General features: G+C 48.0%; 2 protein-coding genes across 2 annotated transcripts; both read right to left on the bottom strand.

Annotated features, from left to right (window-relative positions):
• Nucleotides 1-3,935: 3,935 nt before the first annotated feature.
• On the bottom strand, nt 3,936-6,962 carry LOC135398705 (lysosomal alpha-glucosidase-like). Its single transcript, XM_064630090.1, has one exon. The coding sequence runs from the start codon at nt 6,960-6,962 to the stop codon at nt 3,936-3,938; it is 3,027 nt and encodes a 1,008-aa protein (XP_064486160.1).
• Nucleotides 6,963-10,448: 3,486 nt separating this feature from the next.
• LOC135397149 (uncharacterized) lies at nt 10,449-18,029 on the bottom strand. The gene is made up of 5 exons (XM_064628514.1): nt 17,920-18,029; nt 13,691-13,832; nt 11,751-11,896; nt 11,313-11,442; nt 10,449-10,900 (listed from the first exon to the last, which is right to left on the bottom strand). The coding sequence occupies exons 1-5, from the start codon at nt 18,023-18,025 to the stop codon at nt 10,654-10,656; spliced, it is 771 nt and encodes a 256-aa protein (XP_064484584.1). The 5' UTR covers nt 18,026-18,029; the 3' UTR covers nt 10,449-10,653.
• Between the last annotated feature and the right edge of the window lie 1,497 nt (nt 18,030-19,526).

Below are 19,526 nucleotides of genomic sequence, written 5' to 3'. Positions count from 1 at the left end.
CCTGAAACACGCACGTGCGCTAAAATATTCATCCCCCAAATATTGATGTGCAAATGAGCCGAAACCGAAAATGCGCTCCTGAGAAGCGGATTACCCTCGCCGACGGAGGCTTATCTGGGCCGGATAAGCGGCTTATCTGCCCAGCTGAGCGGCAGCCTCCACTGCTCCAAATCACGTGGCCCTCTGACGTGTAATGAGCGCTGTACTCCCCGCGTTCCCGCTCGCCGCGGTTTCGATTTTGGCTCAATTTGCAAAACCGAAATTCGGGGATGGATATTTTAGCTCACGTGCGTGTTTCAGAATTTGTTAAACGTGGAAAGGTGTTCAACGAGGATAGTCTCTCAATCTGCTACCTCTCTTTTGCCCGAAATTCCTCAATTAAAAAATTAATGAGTGAATTTCAGGTAATTAGTCATCTGGTAGTTACATACACTCTTCCAGAGGGGTGTCCGGCTGGCCGTAGAACTCAACTGCAAAAACAACATCTATGCTGCTCTCACAGCTTTTTTTATAAAAATTCTGGTCAGTTTTTAATGACGCACCCTATATATATATATATATGTGTGTGTGTGTGTGTGTGTGTGTGTGTGTGTGTGTGTGTGTGTGTGTGTGTGTGTGTGTGTGTGTGTGTGTGTGTGTGTGTGTGTGTGTGTGTGTGTGTGTGTGTGTGTGTGTGTGTGTGTGTGTGTGTGTGTGTGTGTGTGTGTGTGTGTGTGTGTGTGTGTGTGTGTGTGTGTGTGTGTGTGCGCGCGCGCGCGCGTGCGTGCGTGCGTGCGTGTGTGTTTACAGTTTGACCGTGCACTCCCAGCCGAGTACAGCTGTTTCATCCTACTTGGGACTCGTCAGCCCGGCGTAAGGAGGTGACACGGTCTGCAGCCACAGCGCTTCGGCTATTTTCCATTTGTATATATATATATATATTAAACGATTATTTTGTTACGATGTTCATATTCATCGACATCCAATGTTTCGATATTTTTGCGTCACTAGTGGGAAGCCGGAAGGCGTCAGACTATCGTAGAACATCAGCCAATGTTAGCTATAGTACCGAAAGACTTCATGGTTGTTTATAAAGTCTCATATGCATAATGAGTAATTAGTGAAGGTACCAGACCGTCAACACGCGTTTTTTTTCGTTTTTTTTATTTTTACGTAACACAGTAGTAGGAAGTGTGCATCATTTGTTCGGCGAGTCCGGATATCCTTGTAACTCCTGTTACAGAACAATTGAATGAATCAGAAAAAGCTGTCTTGTATGCAACGTGGACATCGAGGAAGTGGTGGATTAAATAAGATAGTGGTGCTTTTAACCTTCAATCTAGATGCGTCCAGAACGCGAGAGCTACAAGCATTCGCAAGGCGTACTCTCGATGCGTATTTTGCGTCTCATGTGGTATCAGACATGTCGTATCTGATCCACTTGTATAGGATATTATCGGCCAGTAGGCTGTATTCACTGATCGCATCTTCTTAGGTGTGGAGAAGGGCTCTCAGGCCTCACGTTCAACTCGAGTACGGCCTTCGACCGGGGCGACGCTTGCGCCTTCCTATGGGCTTCTAAAACTGCTGTCTGTATCCAGTAAACAATAAATAAGGGCATTTACGCTGGTCGCATAGTATTGCAGAGTTAATTATGGGTGCAAATGACGCTTGGGCTCTGATTTCGGTTGTACGCGGGAATCATCGCTCAAATAATTTGTTATATTTTACGTTATTAAATGTAACTTTTGATTACTTATTTTCATTTTCAAATAAACGCGTAATTACTGCACATGTCCGCGTCTAATCTTCACTTGTTCACACGTAAAGTCCCATAACGTCCCATTGACATCCGGGTGTCCACCATAGACATCCCTTTGACGTTCCCTGGATTGCGACGTGACAAGTGACGAAGTAAGTGTGTTCCACTGGACATCTCGCGGGTGTAAACAGGATATTCTCGAACATGCCCAGGACGTTGAAGTGTCAAATGCCGTAGGTCCCCGGGACATCTTTAGGACATAGTTTGTCCGCTAGGTATACTATGTACGATTACTGGGTACGATGTGCAACGTAGAATATGTATTGCAGGACGAATACGAGGCACCATGCGAAAGTGTATGACGTATGAGAGGCACAGATGCCTTCTGGAGCGGTTACCTGGAACATGCGTCCACTTTTATCGCTGAAATTCGCGTGGCACATTCCACGTATTCCGACCATTGCTTCCTATATACTATAGGTGGTTATGTTCCGACTAGAACTCATTACGTTGTTGACTTATTCGATGAGTCAGAGAAACCAGGAATAAACGATTCCCTCAACTTTCCACATTAAAGTCAACAACCGAAGCTGCTTCTAAGACTCTGTCTCATATTGCCTTTGCACTCAAAATGTCACAGCGGACTGAATAAATGATGTTTATTTTATTTCGTGTTATACATCCACCTCGTTGAAAGACCCCGTAAGTAAAATAGAAATGCCGTCACTGAGCATTTCTTGCTTCCACGAGTTTCCGAAATAACTCTCAAGACTTACTAGTTTCGGACTCTCGGAGAGTAGGTGACGCAACCGGGAGCTCTGGCACATGTCTCCTAGCAACAACACGCGTCTCCCCTCTCTGCTCCGTGTTGGAACACTGCCAACGGCTTGGTGGGGAGACGGAAGTTGACCAGGGAGGAGAAAAGTTGACAGTCGCCTCGATAGACTGGGCACCCCGTGATATAATAACTTCCTAAAACCAGAAATTTCGTGATATTTTCGTGTCACACACGAGCGACGTTTCCCGGCATAATCCAGCGGAAAATCGGCAAAACGTCATAGCTTTCTGTTGCCACGTGAGCACGCAACGTCATGCCCCCCCCCCCCCGTTTTCGTGCTCGTCTAATCGTTTTTAACCACGGGGAATGTATCCTGTGGCACAGACACAAGACATGACATTCCAAAGCAGACGAGACAAAGCTCCTAGCACCGTGGGACTGAGATTTCTGGGGCACGTCTAAAGGACCCCAGCAGGTGGTTGAAATTAGACGCAGTTCTACCCTGCGGCACGTGGCGGCATGTCGTGCCACACAGGGCTGACACACCTCACGCGTGAATTTACTCCACTTTCCAATTACCTATACCGATACTGGTAAGCAGTTCGTTGCTTTTTTCTTCCACTAGAATGTTCCGTGAGAATGTCGCTCGTGTGTGAACGCGTTTAGAGAAACAATCCTCTCGGGGGACACAGTGTGAGACTCTGTAGATCCGGTAGGATGTGGAAGGCACCAGATTTAGCTCCTTAGTGGACTGACTTTTTGGTGGTGTCCTGAAGTCAACCGTGTCTGTGGCCGTAGCAGCTGCTGGATGGAGCCTGCTTGTGACGTGCTGTTGTGACGCAGACGACGTTGCTGACGTTACATTTGTGTTAAACGGACTCTGTGTGCTCTGCGTTTCACGTTAATATTAATTTGTAGCATGCTTGGAGCAACAGTTTACGGAAAACCGCGGTGTCGTATTTCTTCATTGGTGCACCGAGCCGCCACTTCAGAGCAGGCTGACCGCACCTTCCCCTTACATACCCCCCCCCCCCCCTGTATCTAAGGCTAGCTCACATCGAGCAGTCCTGCTTGCACTGAACTGCCACAGAAGGAAATTGCCAAATCAACACCTGTAGGGTAGTACTGCGGCTCACTTTGCTCGCAAACCACAGGATCTGCTTACGCGGGCATGCCGCTGTCCGAAATTCAGTAGCAGAGCGACTCTTGAAGTTAAGTTTACGTTTACGAGTGTCCTTTACCCTTTTCATCAAGAAACGTTGGCTGTAGCTTGCTGGTTAGTGAAAGCACAGAGACACACTTTTACTATAGTATATTTAATAGAGCCTCGCAACGTACCGTAAATTTCATCGTTAACGCTGCTCAGATACTTTTGACTGGAACAGTCCAGTTTCACCTCTGAGACTTGCAGTGTGCTTAGTGTGTCCACGTCAGGGAGAATCCTTTAGTCATCTGATAATGAAGTCCAGCGACCTTCATAAATTGACCTTCGTGATTGTACGTGAAGTTCGCCGGATGATTATTAAAACGAACATATTGCGGCTTCTGCTTCAACCCGTAGAGGACGACCGCGTTGAGAAGCATAATCGTATCGTATTTACAGTGCACGCAGTACCCGTTGAGCTGACCGTGCACCACATTGAACTCGACCAGGTTGTACTCTCCTCTTTCGTACGATCCTATCGACTCGCCATCGTCCCAGTAAAGTTCGCCCATGGCGACGCCCTCGTTGTCTTCCGCGACTAGAAGGCTGAAGGGCTTAAGCCGACTTCCTGCTGTCGTCTGCGCTGTTTCTTGGGTTGGAATCACAGCGCCCCCTCGGAGCATTAGACAGACCAGGTCTGCCTGGGGAGTGATAACGAAGTCTTCACCTGCGCTACGGTACGGCGTGCCGAGTAGGGTGTCGAACCAGATACCACGCGGGAGATAAGGTTTTATCTCTGTCGTGTTCGGTTCGACGACTGGAAGAATGAGAAGCGAGGCTCCCCAGAGAAACTGCGTGTCGATGGAGTACGTGCTGATATCCTTCGGGAACTCGAAGAACAGTGGCCGTGCTACAGTGTCCCCGAAGGCGTGACTGCGGTAGAAGAGCGTGTAAAGATACGGAAGGAAGTTGTAACGTACTCGTAAGATCTTTCGAGTCGCGGAAGAGAATTGCGTTCCCCAGGCTGCAGGGTCCTGATCAACGCTTCCTCTCGCGTTGTGGTTCCTGGCAAAAGGGTAAAATGCACCCAAAGCGTGCCAGCGATGGCAGAGCTCAGCCGTTGCATTGTCCCAGAAGCCGCAAATGTCAGAGCCGGTCATGGGCATGCCGAGAATATTGAATGTGAGCATAGATGAAATTGAATATCGCAACGAATCCCAGTCTGACTCGATGTCGCCACTCCAGTGTCCAGAGTACTGGCCTTGCCCGGAGAAGGTGGACCTGGAGATGATGAAAGGTCGGTTGGACGTGATTTGGAAGAGTGCCTCGTACGTCCGGAGGGTTTGGGCGTAGCTGTACAAGTTGTGGACGTCGTAATGCATAGAGGAGAAAAGTCTGGACGTCATGCAGAGGGTTTTCGTTGAGAGAACCTCTTGACCATCTCCAGGAAGGTACGGCGGTTTTTCGAACGATGAACTGGGACAGCCCACTTCCGAACCAGTGTAAAGCGACGACGGTTCGTTGAGGTCCAACCACAGACCATCAAAATGAATCGTCTGGTGAAAGTAAGACAGCATTTGACTCCAATATTCCTGACAGAGCGGATTCGTGAAGTCCGGAAAAACAATTCCACTTCTGTTGCCAATCAAACCGTGGTTATATTCTTCGTTCTCCATTCGGATGAAGATGTCACGCCTGTCACCCTCGTCGAACGGAAGATAACTGCCTCTGCCACGGTTGCTGTCAATACCAGGGTGCAAAGTGAGGACCAATTTTGTATCTCGCTTGTGGAGGTCCTGCGCGAACTCCGGAAGCCCCGCAAACCGCGACCGATCGTAGGAGAACGGTTTCAGGTCCTCCATGTAATCCGCATCGAGCCATATGGCCTCCACGGCGATGCCCATTCGTAAGTTCCTCTTCCAGACATCGTGAACCTCCTCAATCGTTGAGTACCCCCATCGACTAAGATGGAATCCCAGACTCCAATAAGGAGGCATGAATGACCTTCCCACAACAGCAGTGTACTGTCGGACTACGTGCTGCGGTGTTGGACCCAGGAAGACGAAAAAGTCCAGGATACCTCCGATTGTCCGGAACGTCGCGGCAGGGCTCGGTTGGAGAACAATGTCCATTGCATTGCTGTTCAGAAGGAACACTCCTGTGGTATCGCCGTTCTCTTCGAGCGTTAGGAGGAACGGGTGGGAGCTGTACAAGTTCTTCCCTTCTGTCGGCGAGCGGCCGGCATTGAAGAGCATGATTCTGTACCAGTCTGTGCTGCGAAGCAATGGCGACTTCACGTCCCCGATTCCATAAACGAACCGAGACGGTAGTCGAGTTGACAGCTGCAGGAATTGCTCTGCGTATACAAGTGTGGAAATATTCGTATGAAAGACGGGCTTCCTGGAAGACTGCCTAACGACCTGCAGTTCCCCGCAGAAGGCAACCACGACGTCATAAAATTTTGGGTGCGTCTTCTTCCGGTCAGGCACTTTTGGGAATGGTACCTCGTACCTTTTTACTTTCGCGTCGGTCACTCGTATCCGCACGGTAAAGTCATCGTAATTGACCACTTCAATTACAATGGAGTCGGCGTCCTTCGGGAATCCCGACGGGGTAACTCGCTTCGCTCTGACGATGGTTCCGAATAGGCTGTTTTCGACAGCTTCCACCTTGTAGCCAAGGTAATTTGACGGGTAGAAGCACGCGGGTGGAAGAATAAACCCTGCATCAGGCGGGGCCCCAGTGACGTTAACGGGCTCGTAGCAACAACCGCGTCTCAGGCAAGACTGGTGCGAGGGCGGACGGTCAGGGTGGCAGTCGATCCTATGGTTCTCCCACACTTGGCCACACTCCGGAGCTGGGATTATCACCAGTTCCTTGGCGTGGTTACCTTCACTGTACATCTGGCGTTCTGCATCTACCGGTAGGACACGTCCTCGTGCAGCGAAGTAAGGTCGATCGTCTGCCCTGGCCTGCGGCAACGGCGGCGGCGGCTGAGCTTCCGCATCCTTGAACAGCGTACCGTTCTTGTTGAGGAGCGAGAGTAAGTTGTTCTCCATGTCGGCCACGCGTACTTTGAGGGTCATGGTCGGTTCTGGTTTCGGCAGTATCGGAAAGCGTACTGGGCTAGTCTGTGGCTTGAAGAGCATGTAGACGTTACAGACGACAGTTACAAGAGAACTGACTATAAGGATGATACCGAAGAGAGTGCCCGCTAGAATGAGCTTCTTACGAGAAGCTTTGTCGACGCTGTCGGTGCTCGGGGCCAGGACATCGGTTTCCGCTCCGCGTTCGTCCATATTAACAAGGATGGAAGGGCTCCGGTACGTGACACACGAGCTGCACGGCGGACGAGATCTCAAGCGTCACGCGCACCCGTCACGTGACGCTGCAGACGTTGATAATATGGCGATGGTGATAATGATTACATCTGCACTCTGCCGAGTCAGGTATGACAAGTCTGGTGGGCTCATCAAGAACCTTTCAACATTAATAAAGCCATTTCAACGTATACAGACAGTCGATTCACAGACAAGAGTTAAAAAGACAACGACGGTGGTTGATAAGTTGATAAGAAAATTACGAAAAAAACTATTGAAAAATTGAATTCGGCACCCGACGATGACGGTGATGAAGGATGTTGTAGACCATAATTTGTTGTAAAAAGGTTGCGGCGGAGCGTGCCGGAGAGGCAACTAGAGTGCCCGAATACCAGCTTCCTCTGTGCAGAGGGAGCTAGTGTTGAGGCACCTTAGAGGCAACATGACAGTCATCATCGCAGACAGTGTAGGTGGCGCTGGCACTAGAGTGCCCCAATACTGGCTCCCTCTGTGCAGAGGGAGCTAGTAGTGAAGCACCTTAGAGGCAACGTGGCAATCACCATCAGAGACAGTATAGGTGGCGCTGGCACGAGGGTGAACCATTACTATCTTCCTCTGTGCAGAGGGAGCTAGTGTTTGGGCACCTTAGAGGCATCATGGCAGTCATCATCACAGACAGTTTAGGTGCCGCTGGCACTAGTGTGCCCGAATACTAACTCCCTCTGTGCAGAGGGAGCTAGTATTGAGGCACCTTAAAGGCAACATGACAGTCATCATCACAGACAGGGTAGGTGGCGCTGGCACTAGAGTGCCCGAATACTAGCTCCCTCTGTGCAGAGGGACCTAGCATTGAGGCACCTTAGAGGCAACCATGCAGTCATAATCATAGACAGTGTAGGTGGCGCTAGCTGAATTTTTCAGGCGTTATCTGCATTCCATTTGTTTCATGAGCTGTGTTTACATAAATGCGACGAAAGCGTGTCGTATCGAGTTATCGCAACAAATCCTCTCCGACAGAGCCACATCCGCCAATCCGCCGGTCATATTAGGTGCATGAAGTGCGAATACTCGATACGATACGCTTCTATCGATTCATGTAGCCACGGCTTATGGTCCTCTGAAGCGTGGCTCAGTGTCAAGGACACAAAGCCACCGCTCCCAACAGCGTGCCGCCGCGTCGGCTCACAAGAGCGCTCGGTAGCATATGGACACCGCCACCACGCGGACTTGCTCAAAAAAATACTTGCTGTCATTCGCGCGTGTTGGTAGGCAGACATCTAGGCTGCCCGGTGCTCAGCGCCACCTGGTTCTAGCATGGAGGAAGGAATGAGAAAAGGACACTGTTCTACCGCGAACAGTGAGGCTGAAACTATAGTGGCCAGTCATGCGACGACACCGCCATGCATCTGTCGCCATCTGTCGTACAGACCATTCGAAGATTGTTTCTGCAGTTCCTCTGTACATGCGCCCGCGAATTGTCAAGATTGACGTACCATCAGCAAAGCCCCCTCATTGACATTCTCGTGGCGAATTCGGGTGGTGATTTCGTGGCAACACGGCCTAGCGCTCGGAAATTGCTCGGTCGGCGTCCGAGCTGGATCACGTGACCGTTGCCACACGAACCCGACTGCCAGGGGTGTAGCGGTTTTTGTCCTTCGCCTCACGCTATGGGCATCGCTGTCGCTCGTCTTCAGGCTCCGCCGCGTCGTCTGCTAAACCACGTGAACTTCGACGTGTGTACCAATGGGGTCCCTATCGCCACCCTCGCGATGCGGATGTTACGACACCGGATATAGTAGGGCAATCCTCTGCCCGGTCGCTTCAAGGCCCTGCGAAAGAAGTGCCTGCTGGCAAATTTCTGGCGCTGGGAAGGCGCCACGTGAATATGCGAGATCTGGCAAAACTGGCGAGAACAGGAGGGATCTGGCAAAAAAAAAAAAAAAGTTACCACGATATGACCACCCGAATTCGCCATCAGGTAACGTGACTACTATCCACAGGTCACTTGCAGCACGCTTTCCCTTTCCCTGGGATGTACCGGCTCCTTCTCTGCTTTCTTTCATGGGAACCCGAGATGACGAAGGTTAGAGCATGCGCAGACGCTTTGAACCTCAGATGCCCTTCGCCGTTCATGCGGAAGGTCAGAGGTCCTAGAAGCTGCTTTGTGTGCGTAATCCCGAAGCTGCGCATGCGTTTTCGGAAACCCCATAGAACCAATCCTCTAGCCCAGGCTATAGAGCATAGCCTCTTCTAGAGCTAATTTGTCTCATTAAGGTACGATGCGTTCAATACTGGGTCTTCCTTGCATGTCGCGTGTACTAGTTATTAACCATAACTATACTTGCGAACTGCTCGCGCCGCCCTGCATAAACCGACATAGGCTGTAACGGGCATAAACGGACGTAGCTCTCAGATTTAACAGTACAAGGGTGTGGTAGCCTTCCTTCCTGTTCGATGACGTGCATGGTTCATCATTTGACCTTCTTCAGTGTCTCTGTTTTAGAGCTCGAAACTACTGGTCGAACCATATATTGAAATCGGTTCTGCCCGTATAGAGTCTTGGCGTTTCGTACGTATGTTGTTGACATATAGGTAAATATGAAATGGGGCGGCAATGTAGAAACAAGAAGACGGCAACTATATACCGGGTGTTTCAGTTAAATCCCCGGGCTAAATAATTCGCGAACCGGTGCACCAATCGAATAACTTTCTTTTTTACAAGTATCTGTCCAATACCGCCTACAAGATGCGCATCGCGTGAACGAGCGGGAGGCGCTCATTATTTAAATAAAAATTCAAATGAGTTTCGTGAAAAAAGCTAATTTCTAAAGCAGGGCACCGTCGGCATTAAAATGGGTACTACTCCTTTTGGGACCTTCAGTGGACACTTTTTAGAGAAAAATCTGCCACCGAAGCGGGTCATTTATTGCAGTAATTAATTGGTTTCGGTTTACGTATTTTTGTCGCGGCTGGTCGCGGCGAAGCGCAAAAGGACGTAATTCATTGGTGTAAGGATGTAATTCATTGGTGGACATGGGAGTGAAAGAGCGTCCTTTTGCGCTTCACCGCGACCAGCCGCGACAAAAATATGTAAACCGAAACCAATTAATTACTGCAACAAATGACCCGCTTCGGTTGCAGATTTTTCTCTAAAAGGTATCTACTGAAGGTCCCAGAAGGGGTAGTACCCATTTTAATGCCGACGGCGCCCTGCTTTAGAAGTTATCTTTTTTCGCGAAACTCATTTGAATTTTTATTTAAATAATGAGCGCCTCCCGCTCATTCACGCGGTGTGCATCTTGTAGGCGGTATTGGACAGATACTTGTAAAAAAGAAAGTTATTCGATTGGTGCACCGGTTCACGAATTATTTATCCCGGGGATTTAACTGAAACACCCGGTATAGTGTTGGACTTACAAGCTGGCAGGTATGGGACATAGTGAGGAACAACTACGATTCTTGAACAACCGTCAAACATAGTTTATTTAAGATGAGAACATGTGCGACAATAGATGAAGCATTTTAGTATGACGCCATCACTTTCAAACACGTAAATTCACGTAATTATCACCCGTCTTCTGCGACTCATTTTGTTTCATTGATGACACGATAAAATCGACGTATTTTACAGAGACTACCGTAAATATCGCTCGCAGCAAGGGCACGTGACTTAGCCGAGAGCTTCTCCGACCTTGATCAGAGGGGTGAGAGCAGATCGGATGTTAGGATCTCCCCTGAGGTTGTCATCGAAGACGATAGACTTGCACTTGTCGAGATTGCCTCTGTATGGTGCGCACACGGTAGAAAGGAGTTCGCCGGAATATTTCTGCACAAAGTTACGGGCGAGGTCCTCGGCTCCGCTGGGACACTTGCCTTTGACGGCGTTCTCGAAGCAGGTTTCAAAGACGTTAAATTTGCTGCAAGTAATGAAGTCAATTATGATTTATTCAGACGTAAAATATTTTGCTGAACAGTACAATAAAAATGGCCTCAGGAAGCTTGAAAGAACATGAAAGTGTGAAGAACATTCAGTGACTTTCATCTTTCATCAAGAAGCTTGTTCCATTTTATTTATTTATATCATATTTAGTCGAGATCTAAAACACTGTGCAGGAAATGTCGTCTACTACAATGATGGTCGTGTGACGGTCGTCCGCACGAGACGTTCATGATCTTCTCTTGACCCAAAATGGTGTGGATGTACCGGTAATATCAATGACGTTCCAGACATGTGCCTTCGCAGTATTTTGCGTGATATTCCTCGTGTGAATACACTATTACTTTCACGATTCCACGCAAATAAGTCTGCCAAAGAATTGTTTTACTCACCAGCAAGCACCGCCTATCCTGTGCTTAGATTGAAGCTGAGCGGCAGTGTCGAGGTCAAGGGTAAGGTTTCGCATGCAACGATGGAGGCCAGGACCAATGCTGTTCAAGCATGAAGCGTGTTCGAGGTAACCTGTAACGTCCGCGTCATGAGCGATTACAGAACAGTCCGAGATTTGACGAGCACAACGTATTGCGTACTTCCTGACCTATCTCAGTGCCTCACAGTTTATCTGGTCATTGTCCTAAAGGTTGGAAAGGATGATTTCAACGTTTCTCGGATGTCACTTAGTGACGTGCGAGTCGACTTCTGCATATAAGCTCCACACTCAGGGGAAAATAGTACTGCGCATGTGCCGCCACAACACTAGTTCAGGAAACGTGCGGTAGGTGGCACGACATGAATGACGTGACATGGAAGAGAGAATGAATGCTACTTACGCTTCTGGTACTCGCTGTCCTTCTCACACCTCGTTTCGATTTCGTCCCTAACGTCATCCAGGAAGATACTTCCGATGCCCTGAACGATACTCTCCGTGCATTTCTTCAGGTAATCGCGGGCACATTCCTCTGCCTCTGCCTGACGACTGAAATCAACGTAAAAAGCGCAAGTGAGCTGAACGCAGCCATTTAAGATGCGCTGAAGATCAAAAGCCAATTATGATACCTTATGGACCTGTCCCGCCTAAATCGGGACGTATGGTCCAACAATTGCCTACGACCACGCTCACAAATCAGACCGAATATTTAGCAACAACCGATTAGTTATGGGGAGTCTTCGTAGCTTTGTGTAAGATAAGCGCCAGAATAAGTATGGAGCAAATGCGATCCCCGCGGAATGGCGCAGATAAATGCTCTAGTCCTCACTAGCACCTCCCCAAACAACACCGGATATCCTCTGGATGTACGAATAATGTCCTAACGAGTTCGTACGTCCTATGGATGTCCCTCGGATATCAATCATCCGTTAGGACGTTATTCGTACATCCAGAGGACATTCGGTGCTGTTGGGGTCCTCGAGGAGCCCAACAGCGCTTTCCTCGTTGCCTGCCAGCGCATTATCCGAGCCAGGCCACGGGAACGGGAGGCTGTAGTAGTGATGAAGGAGGCCAGTGCATTAACCTATACATGTTAAACCTTCATTAGTTCAATCATTTCTTTCAGCCTGGATTATACCATGAAGAGGAATGGCGATTCATGTAGTCATCGAATAGACGGCGTCGGAAGCACTTTCGAGCGTCGCACGTATACGTGGCTCACATCAACAAGCAGGTGGGAATCAAGGAGGATATTCCGAGAAAAAGGACGGCAGCAGTCCTTATCGGATTATATCAGATCGAAGGCGATGCTATCATCCCCTCGCAATACAGTAAACTGTACGAGGTAAAACATAACCATTATCCGAACGATCGCCAATCATTTAGTTGGTTCTTCTCATTTCGGTGAATAGTCGGACCTTCAGCCTAACCTTGCGCGCGGGAAGCTTGCCAGTTGAGAATATGAATATGAAAATCTTACTCGGAAACGTTTCAAGATTTCAGATTTTGTTCGGTATTTATGTTATTCGTTACATAAAATGGAAATAACGCGAGTCGTATCTTGATCTTGACAAAATACGATACGATCTTTCTGAGATGACCATGGAAGATCCTCTGACCGGCATCGGCCGGTTCTTGTTCGTATTTCCCAGAGAGTAAAGATAAACAGGCGCTTTCCTAATGCGACTACCGTATTCACATGCATTCCAAGTGAGCGAGGATACTCTTTCTGTTTCGAGTTCCTGCTCGTACCGACCGCGAAGCATATGTGGTTATGAGCGGAGTACAGATGGTAGAGAACCGTAAAAAGGAGTAGGGGACATGGGGGATAGCATGCATCCAGGGCCGACTTCAGGGGAAGCTGGACCCCCATCCGTGTGAAAAGACCGCAGGAAAATCGAGGGACAACCACAGGCAGAACAGCCGGTGGTATATGGGTTTCGAACACGCCACGTCCAAGTCTTCAGCATGACCTCGTAGCTACCAAACGGTGTGCAGACATGGAGAGAGGGCAAGAAGGAGTGCGAGAGAGAGAAAAAGTTAGGAGTGGTAGTAGTTAGCGTCACCGGCTGACATCCACCAGAAAAGTATGCCGGAAGCCCTAAAGGGAAGCCTCAGACCTTAGCACGGCCTTGGAGTTGATGGTCAGCAAAGGGGCTCCTAGCGAGACTTCGCGGAAACGCGTTCCGGCATCGCTGTCAATACGACCGACACTATAAAGGTAAATAGATAACGGCAATGGGGTGTCGTAAGTAGGCTGTCGAATGTTTCGTGGAAAAAGCTACGTATAGACAAACGTTACCGCCATCTAGAGAGTAGACGAACGAATAAAGACTAACTCACGCGCAAACTTCATCGAGTTCCTGCGCGTTGATGGCGATCTTCTCGGAGGTAGCGAAAACGAAGAGCTCGCCGCCGCACTTGTCCAGGATCTCGAGCTCACAGCCTGGTTTTCGTGGAGCCGCCGATGCTGTGCTGAGGGTGCCTGAAATATTAATGGAATTGCATTGACCAAAGATTTTCTGCACGAAACGGTCATATGCGTGGATGGTGACGTCACCAGTGAGTGTTTAGTGCATGGTACGCTATCGCCTTTGCGTACGTAAGGGTTAGCGTAGGTGAAATATCATCGTGAAATTCCTCATTCCGATGTTGTGTCATTCCCCACATCACCACCAGCAATGATGTAATATTTCATCGTCTCTGATGAAACTCCATATTCATCGTTATAAAATAAAGTTGTTGTTGTTGTTGTTATATAAAACGCAATCTCTTTGACGATCCAGGCTGATTTAAGTGTTACGTATTTCAAATACTTTAGGTAATAGCTAACTGCTTTCATTTCCAGGTGTTTCTGCAGAATCTTAATTACGTTCTGCTGTCCATATTTAAGATCGCGTGTTAGATACTTTGTTATCTTGTACATGTCTAGGCCAGATGGTAAGACGTCCGGTAGCTTATCGTGAGACTTTGTGTTCGAACACTGAGGACGACGTTACCTCAGGTGTAGAAAAAAAAAAGAGAGAGAGAACTAATTCCTGGACCAAGCGCATGTGACTTGACTCATGATCGTACATCGAATTCCCAATATGCTGCCGGGCACACAAAACATAAGACCACAGAAACATGCACGTTCAACACCGCCCAGCTCCTGTATTGTTTCGTCTGAGGAAGCGATGCACGCTGGAAACGTTTCTTTATCCTTTTTTTTTTCTCTCTCTCTCTCAGTGTTAGGGTTGCTACCCAAGCGCTATGGGGCCACATGAAGAAACAAGGAGTCGCCATTTACGGGTGCCCTATTCTATAGAATACCCCAATATCTACATTTCACCGCCGTCACAAGGTTGCGTGACGTTGCCACGAATCTACCCATCCCCATCGATCTTCCGTGACTCCATATGACGCAATCGTGTGACAGAGACTCCCGGCCTGTCCGCCTGCGCGAACGGAAAACTAGGTTCGGTAAAGGAAATGTTCAAGGGTCACGCCTTCGTGGCTGCGAAAGTCAGAGAGCGGAAAAGCGAAGCGCACGAACGACAAACGGACGCAACAGGTCCGGCAGAATGGTTCGAGATTTGAGGGAAAGGGTTATATCCCACGACACCACTAGGGACACCACTAGGGACACCACTAACTGATATCCCACAGTTAGAAGTCCACAGGTACAAAGTCTCAAATATAGACACAACCTAATGCCGACACCGTCTACTACTAGACACGTTGAGGAGACTCCTCGGTGGTGTCCTCAGTGGCCTCGGTAGTGCTTTCGGCGCGGGCTACAGTATTCAACGCTGCACGTACGTAAAGCACCGCCAAGGCTACGGAGGAAGTCACTCAGGAATTTCCTCAACGTCCGCGCAAGCGGGCCCTGCACATAACAGACTTGGACTAACCTAGGCCTCATTACAGTCACTTATATAGGTCTTACCTAGGGTTGCCACCTTTCGGAGTGAAAAATACCGGCTGAGGGAGAGGAGGTAGAATAAAGGGAAAGGACGAAAAGCTCGTGGGAGAGGGAAAGTGGGTGAGGATACGTTGTAGCTGGCTCGACACAACCACCAACAGCTTTGCACAACCACTGCTCTTGTCCCCTCCGAACACAAGACTTATTGAATAACAGTGATAATAATAATAACAACGAATAGTAATAATAATGAATAATTAAGAAAACGACTGGTGACTGCGGGGTTGGGTCTGTGCTCCAGATTTATTCAAGCTGTAGTCGAATGTTGAAGGCAAAACCCCACAAAAGCCCCTATGAAAGGTCTTGAGCCACAAATACCGGCAAAAGGCTGCCGGTATCACCTTCCTACCGGCAACCGGCAGAGAGCGCAAATAACCGGCCGTGCCGGTATAATACCGGCCTGGTGGCAACCCTAGTCTTACCTAACCGTGGACTAATCAATCGACGTTTCGTTGTGGGTTTTTTTTTTTCAGCGCGCCCGCCCTGCTAAGCCTAATCGTCGTTAAAAGGTGCGCCTCATTCGCTCAAAATGTCTTCGACGGACACCGAAAAACACAAGAAGCTGACACGTTGCTCAGTGATATCATATTTTGAAATACGGTCATTCTCAGACCTCGCAGCTTTGATATTGCGATTTTGGGATTTTTTAGATCTGAGATCTTGAACGTTGTGATATGGAGGCTGTGATATAAATGTGGACAGACACTTAGATTCTAATAAATTTATGACCTGAGAGTGCTACTATCTTTCTGGGCCTCGATATGGAGGAACTTCCATCGATATGGCTCTCCGTATATCGTGTAAGTAACCTATCTACACATAACTTGAAGTCATGTACATTCCTAATATCATGCTTTCATGTACGTTCATTCAAGCTCAAACTCAACTTGGTCTATACTTCTCGCTCGTTCGTTTAAATTTTTCACTTCGTGGCTACCCCAAATGTTCCTGCTCTTCTTTTCTCTCTATCTTTTTTTTCTTTTTTTTTTTTTCTGTTTCACCATGCGGCGCTGATTCGATAGATGCATGCACGTGTATTTATCGGTATAAAATAACAGACTACAGGAGCATTCGTCAGAGTAAACTGTTCACGAACGGATAAGCTATATTATACAAACTAAACAGGTGCTATAAAACTATACAACTATACAAAACTAAACGGATAAACTATATAAAAAATGTTAGGAGAAGTATTTAATAGAACTGTCGGTATAAGACAGCGTCGATATAACCTCTAGCGCACCTCTAAATAGTTTACATATATATAGTATTTGCTTAAAGTTTGTAATAATTATTTTCGCTACTGTCCCAACTACCGTTTTCCGCATTCGGTTCACCTTATACCTGCGTCGCTTCGCGGTCACACTCCTAATCGTAGCACGCCTGTAATATGCGCGGATATCTGAGTGGATATCTATACGTAAAACTGTGGAGGCCGCAGGCAACAGTATTTGCGGAGGTCCCGATTATAGCGCAAGAGCCACACGATAAGACACCAGCAATAGCAACAAGCAAAAGTGTGAACATAAATATAATATGGGAAAGGTATACTTAAAATTCCACGCGGTGCAACGTAGACGGGCCTCCAGACAACATTGGAACGCAGGTAAACATAAACAACAGCAACAGACGAGGAAGTCTGCGTCACGACATCTCGTTATAAGTTTCCTTTCAATTGACTCTCGCTATCTGGCGGGTCGTTTATGTTTACTTCGTATTACCTCGCTGTCATCCGTCCGTTCACTTTTCGACACACGTGATCCGTGTGGATATCGATGCGTGCAAAAGGAGGGACCAACGTGCTTGACACACACAGGTAGCCGGAATACGGAGACGTAAGAAGTACGCCCTTCAATATGAGTACACGATATAGTTTCGTTACTTCCTTTCCGAGGGATGAGGGCAAAATGGGACATTGTTTTTGTTTGAAGCTGAAGGCTCATATAAGGTGTGTCGATCACAGGCTGTAAGAATGGTCTCCTGCTCAATATAGCTGCCGAACAGAGGCGCCTGCTTCAGTCTACCCTCACCGTTTTTCGATATAATGTTTGTTTGTTTGTTTGTTCGCTTTTTTGCATATTTTAGCCTAAATTTGTATTTGCGAGCTTCAATCTCCAAGTCTATGTAACAAAAATGAGAGCTGAGAATGTGAAAATAAATAATAGATCCTAAGAGCGCGTAAAAATTATTACACTTCTTTGTGAATAAAGTCTGTCCTATAGGTGCAGTAATCCCCCTTCCCCCGCACACACACAAACCTCACTTGAGGACCTCGACGCCACGTCGAGACAATGAACACGGTCAGTCCTCGTCCAATGACCACTACATACCATTAGTGACCAAACTAATAGTGCAGTAATGTTTCACGAGCATTTCTCAAGATTCTACGAAAATCCCCTCGGACATCGCTATGCCCCCATGATCAGCAAGGGACAACGGAGAACACCTATCATCATGCACGCACGGACCAAGCATCAATTTGTTACATCACACTTATCAGCTACTTGGCTCAGTATATTCACATATATAATTCCGAGGTTCCCTATTATACGATTAAGAAGTATACTTATAGGCTAGCTCGGGAGTACGACGCATAACTAGTACTCACCGAAGAGCACGGCAAAGACCGCCAGGCTTATTTTTCCCATTCTCACCGGATGTAACACTGTAATCCCTTCGACTTCCAATCTTGCCGCGAGACTTCTTATATTCATGAAGCGCCGTAACGTCCGATGCTACTGCCCCCTATACAGCCACACGTGAAGCCTCGGGCCAGGGGCGACCTTGGGCTGCCCACGTGATGCTAGGAAGCCCTTGAGACAGTCCTTTACAAAGCGACAACGTCCTTTGCCTCCGCTCGCTCATTTACATATCGGTCGGGATGTAGTTTAGCCGCGCGCATATATCCTTGCTTCCACTAGAAAAAGCAGCCGACTGTTTCAATATAGGTCATCTCGGATGACCTCTTATCTAATCCTTGATGTCAGTTTCGTTGTTTCGCTTCGCTAGTTTTGCCGAGTCCATGGGGATCTGCTTAAATGTGCTCTCCCATGTTAACGGAAGCGTTGTTTGTTTTCGTTGGCCCGCAAGGATGAAAGTGAATCCGATAACGATGCCGTTGACGCTTTCTGTAGTATGGCGGAAGAAGGATTGTATAATGTAGCCTTCTGGGGAGAGGACAGACGTTCCCTTGCGAGTGACGTGATGGGGGGTACTCATTTTCTTTACACGACGCTTCGAGGATGGACTGACGTTGTGGATGTCCTTATCTATATATTCTTGTTGGTGCAGCCTAGAAGACAGGGACAACGTAGAAGACAGGACAGGACACTGCAATCCTATCTTCCATGTTGTACGTGTGTTCTTGGGTGAATCAACAAGTACGTACATCGACTATAGCCAATTACCCCGCATCGCCACTCGACTATGTTCTTATCTGTTGGGTGAGTTGTTCGTTCTGCGTTTTGGCAGTAGGTGCGCTGGCATCGTTTTGGCAGCAAAGTGTTTAGAGCGTTTTAGTTGTAGTGTGTGAAAGGGAGTTGTGTACGTGTTCACACTGCACAAACACTATGTGCAGAATCACGTTTTGTGCATGAGGATGGTCACCCGCCATTACAGAGTGATACTGCATCGTATGTTGTCGCCTTTACGTATACGTAAGGGATATCGTTGGGGCTTCTGCACGCGCGCGAAACATAAAGAGGGCTTCGCGCACTACGCAGGACCAGCACGCTGTCCGTGACGTACGCAGCGCCATTACGTAAAAAGTGCTAGAATAGTGCTTCGTTAGAAAGTTTTAGTACATCGTATACGCTATCACCTCTGCGTACGTAAGGGATGGCGTGGTTCATTCTGTGCAGTGCGCGAAGCTCTCTTTATGTTTTGCGCATGCGCGGAAGCCCCCACGCTATCCTTTACGTGCGCAAAGGCGATAGCGCACTTTATACTAAAAATCACTATTGTTATAGTTCCGCCAGATACATTCGTTGACGTTGGACTAACGTAGTGAACAAAATTTAGAAGCGCGATAGCTGTGATTAAGAACTGTAAAATAAACTGAACGGAAAAATCACGTGCTAGTACGTGTAACACAACAAGCGCACAATAACGCCCGTCCGCGTTGAAACAGACACCGTACAGTGGCGCCTCAGGCACTTAGCAGCTCCATCTATACGATAAGCGAAGTTTTCAAGCCGCCCCTAGTGGAAGGTTTCG

Source organism: Ornithodoros turicata, chromosome 6 (assembly GCF_037126465.1).
Source record: "Ornithodoros turicata isolate Travis chromosome 6, ASM3712646v1, whole genome shotgun sequence".
NCBI lineage: Eukaryota > Metazoa > Arthropoda > Arachnida > Ixodida > Argasidae > Ornithodoros > Ornithodoros turicata.
Note: the sequence above shows the minus strand (reverse complement) of the source record. Positions and strands in the feature narration are given on the sequence as shown.

Bases quoted from the DNA above. Each gene is read 5' to 3' on its own strand.
- LOC135398705 (XM_064630090.1), bottom strand. From the start codon at position 6,962: ATGGACGAACGCGGAGCGGAAACCGATGTCCTGGCCCCGAGCACCGAC.
- LOC135397149 (XM_064628514.1), bottom strand. From the start codon at position 18,025: ATGAATATAAGAAGTCTCGCGGCAAGATTGGAAGTCGAAGGGATTACA. The intron at 11,897-13,690 runs GTGAGTTAGTCT...CGTTGATTTCAG, and splicing joins GAACTCGATGAAGTTTGCGC to TCGTCAGGCAGAGGCAGAGG. The intron at 10,901-11,312 runs GTGAGTAAAACA...CATTACTTGCAG, and splicing joins AGGATAGGCGGTGCTTGCTG to CAAATTTAACGTCTTTGAAA.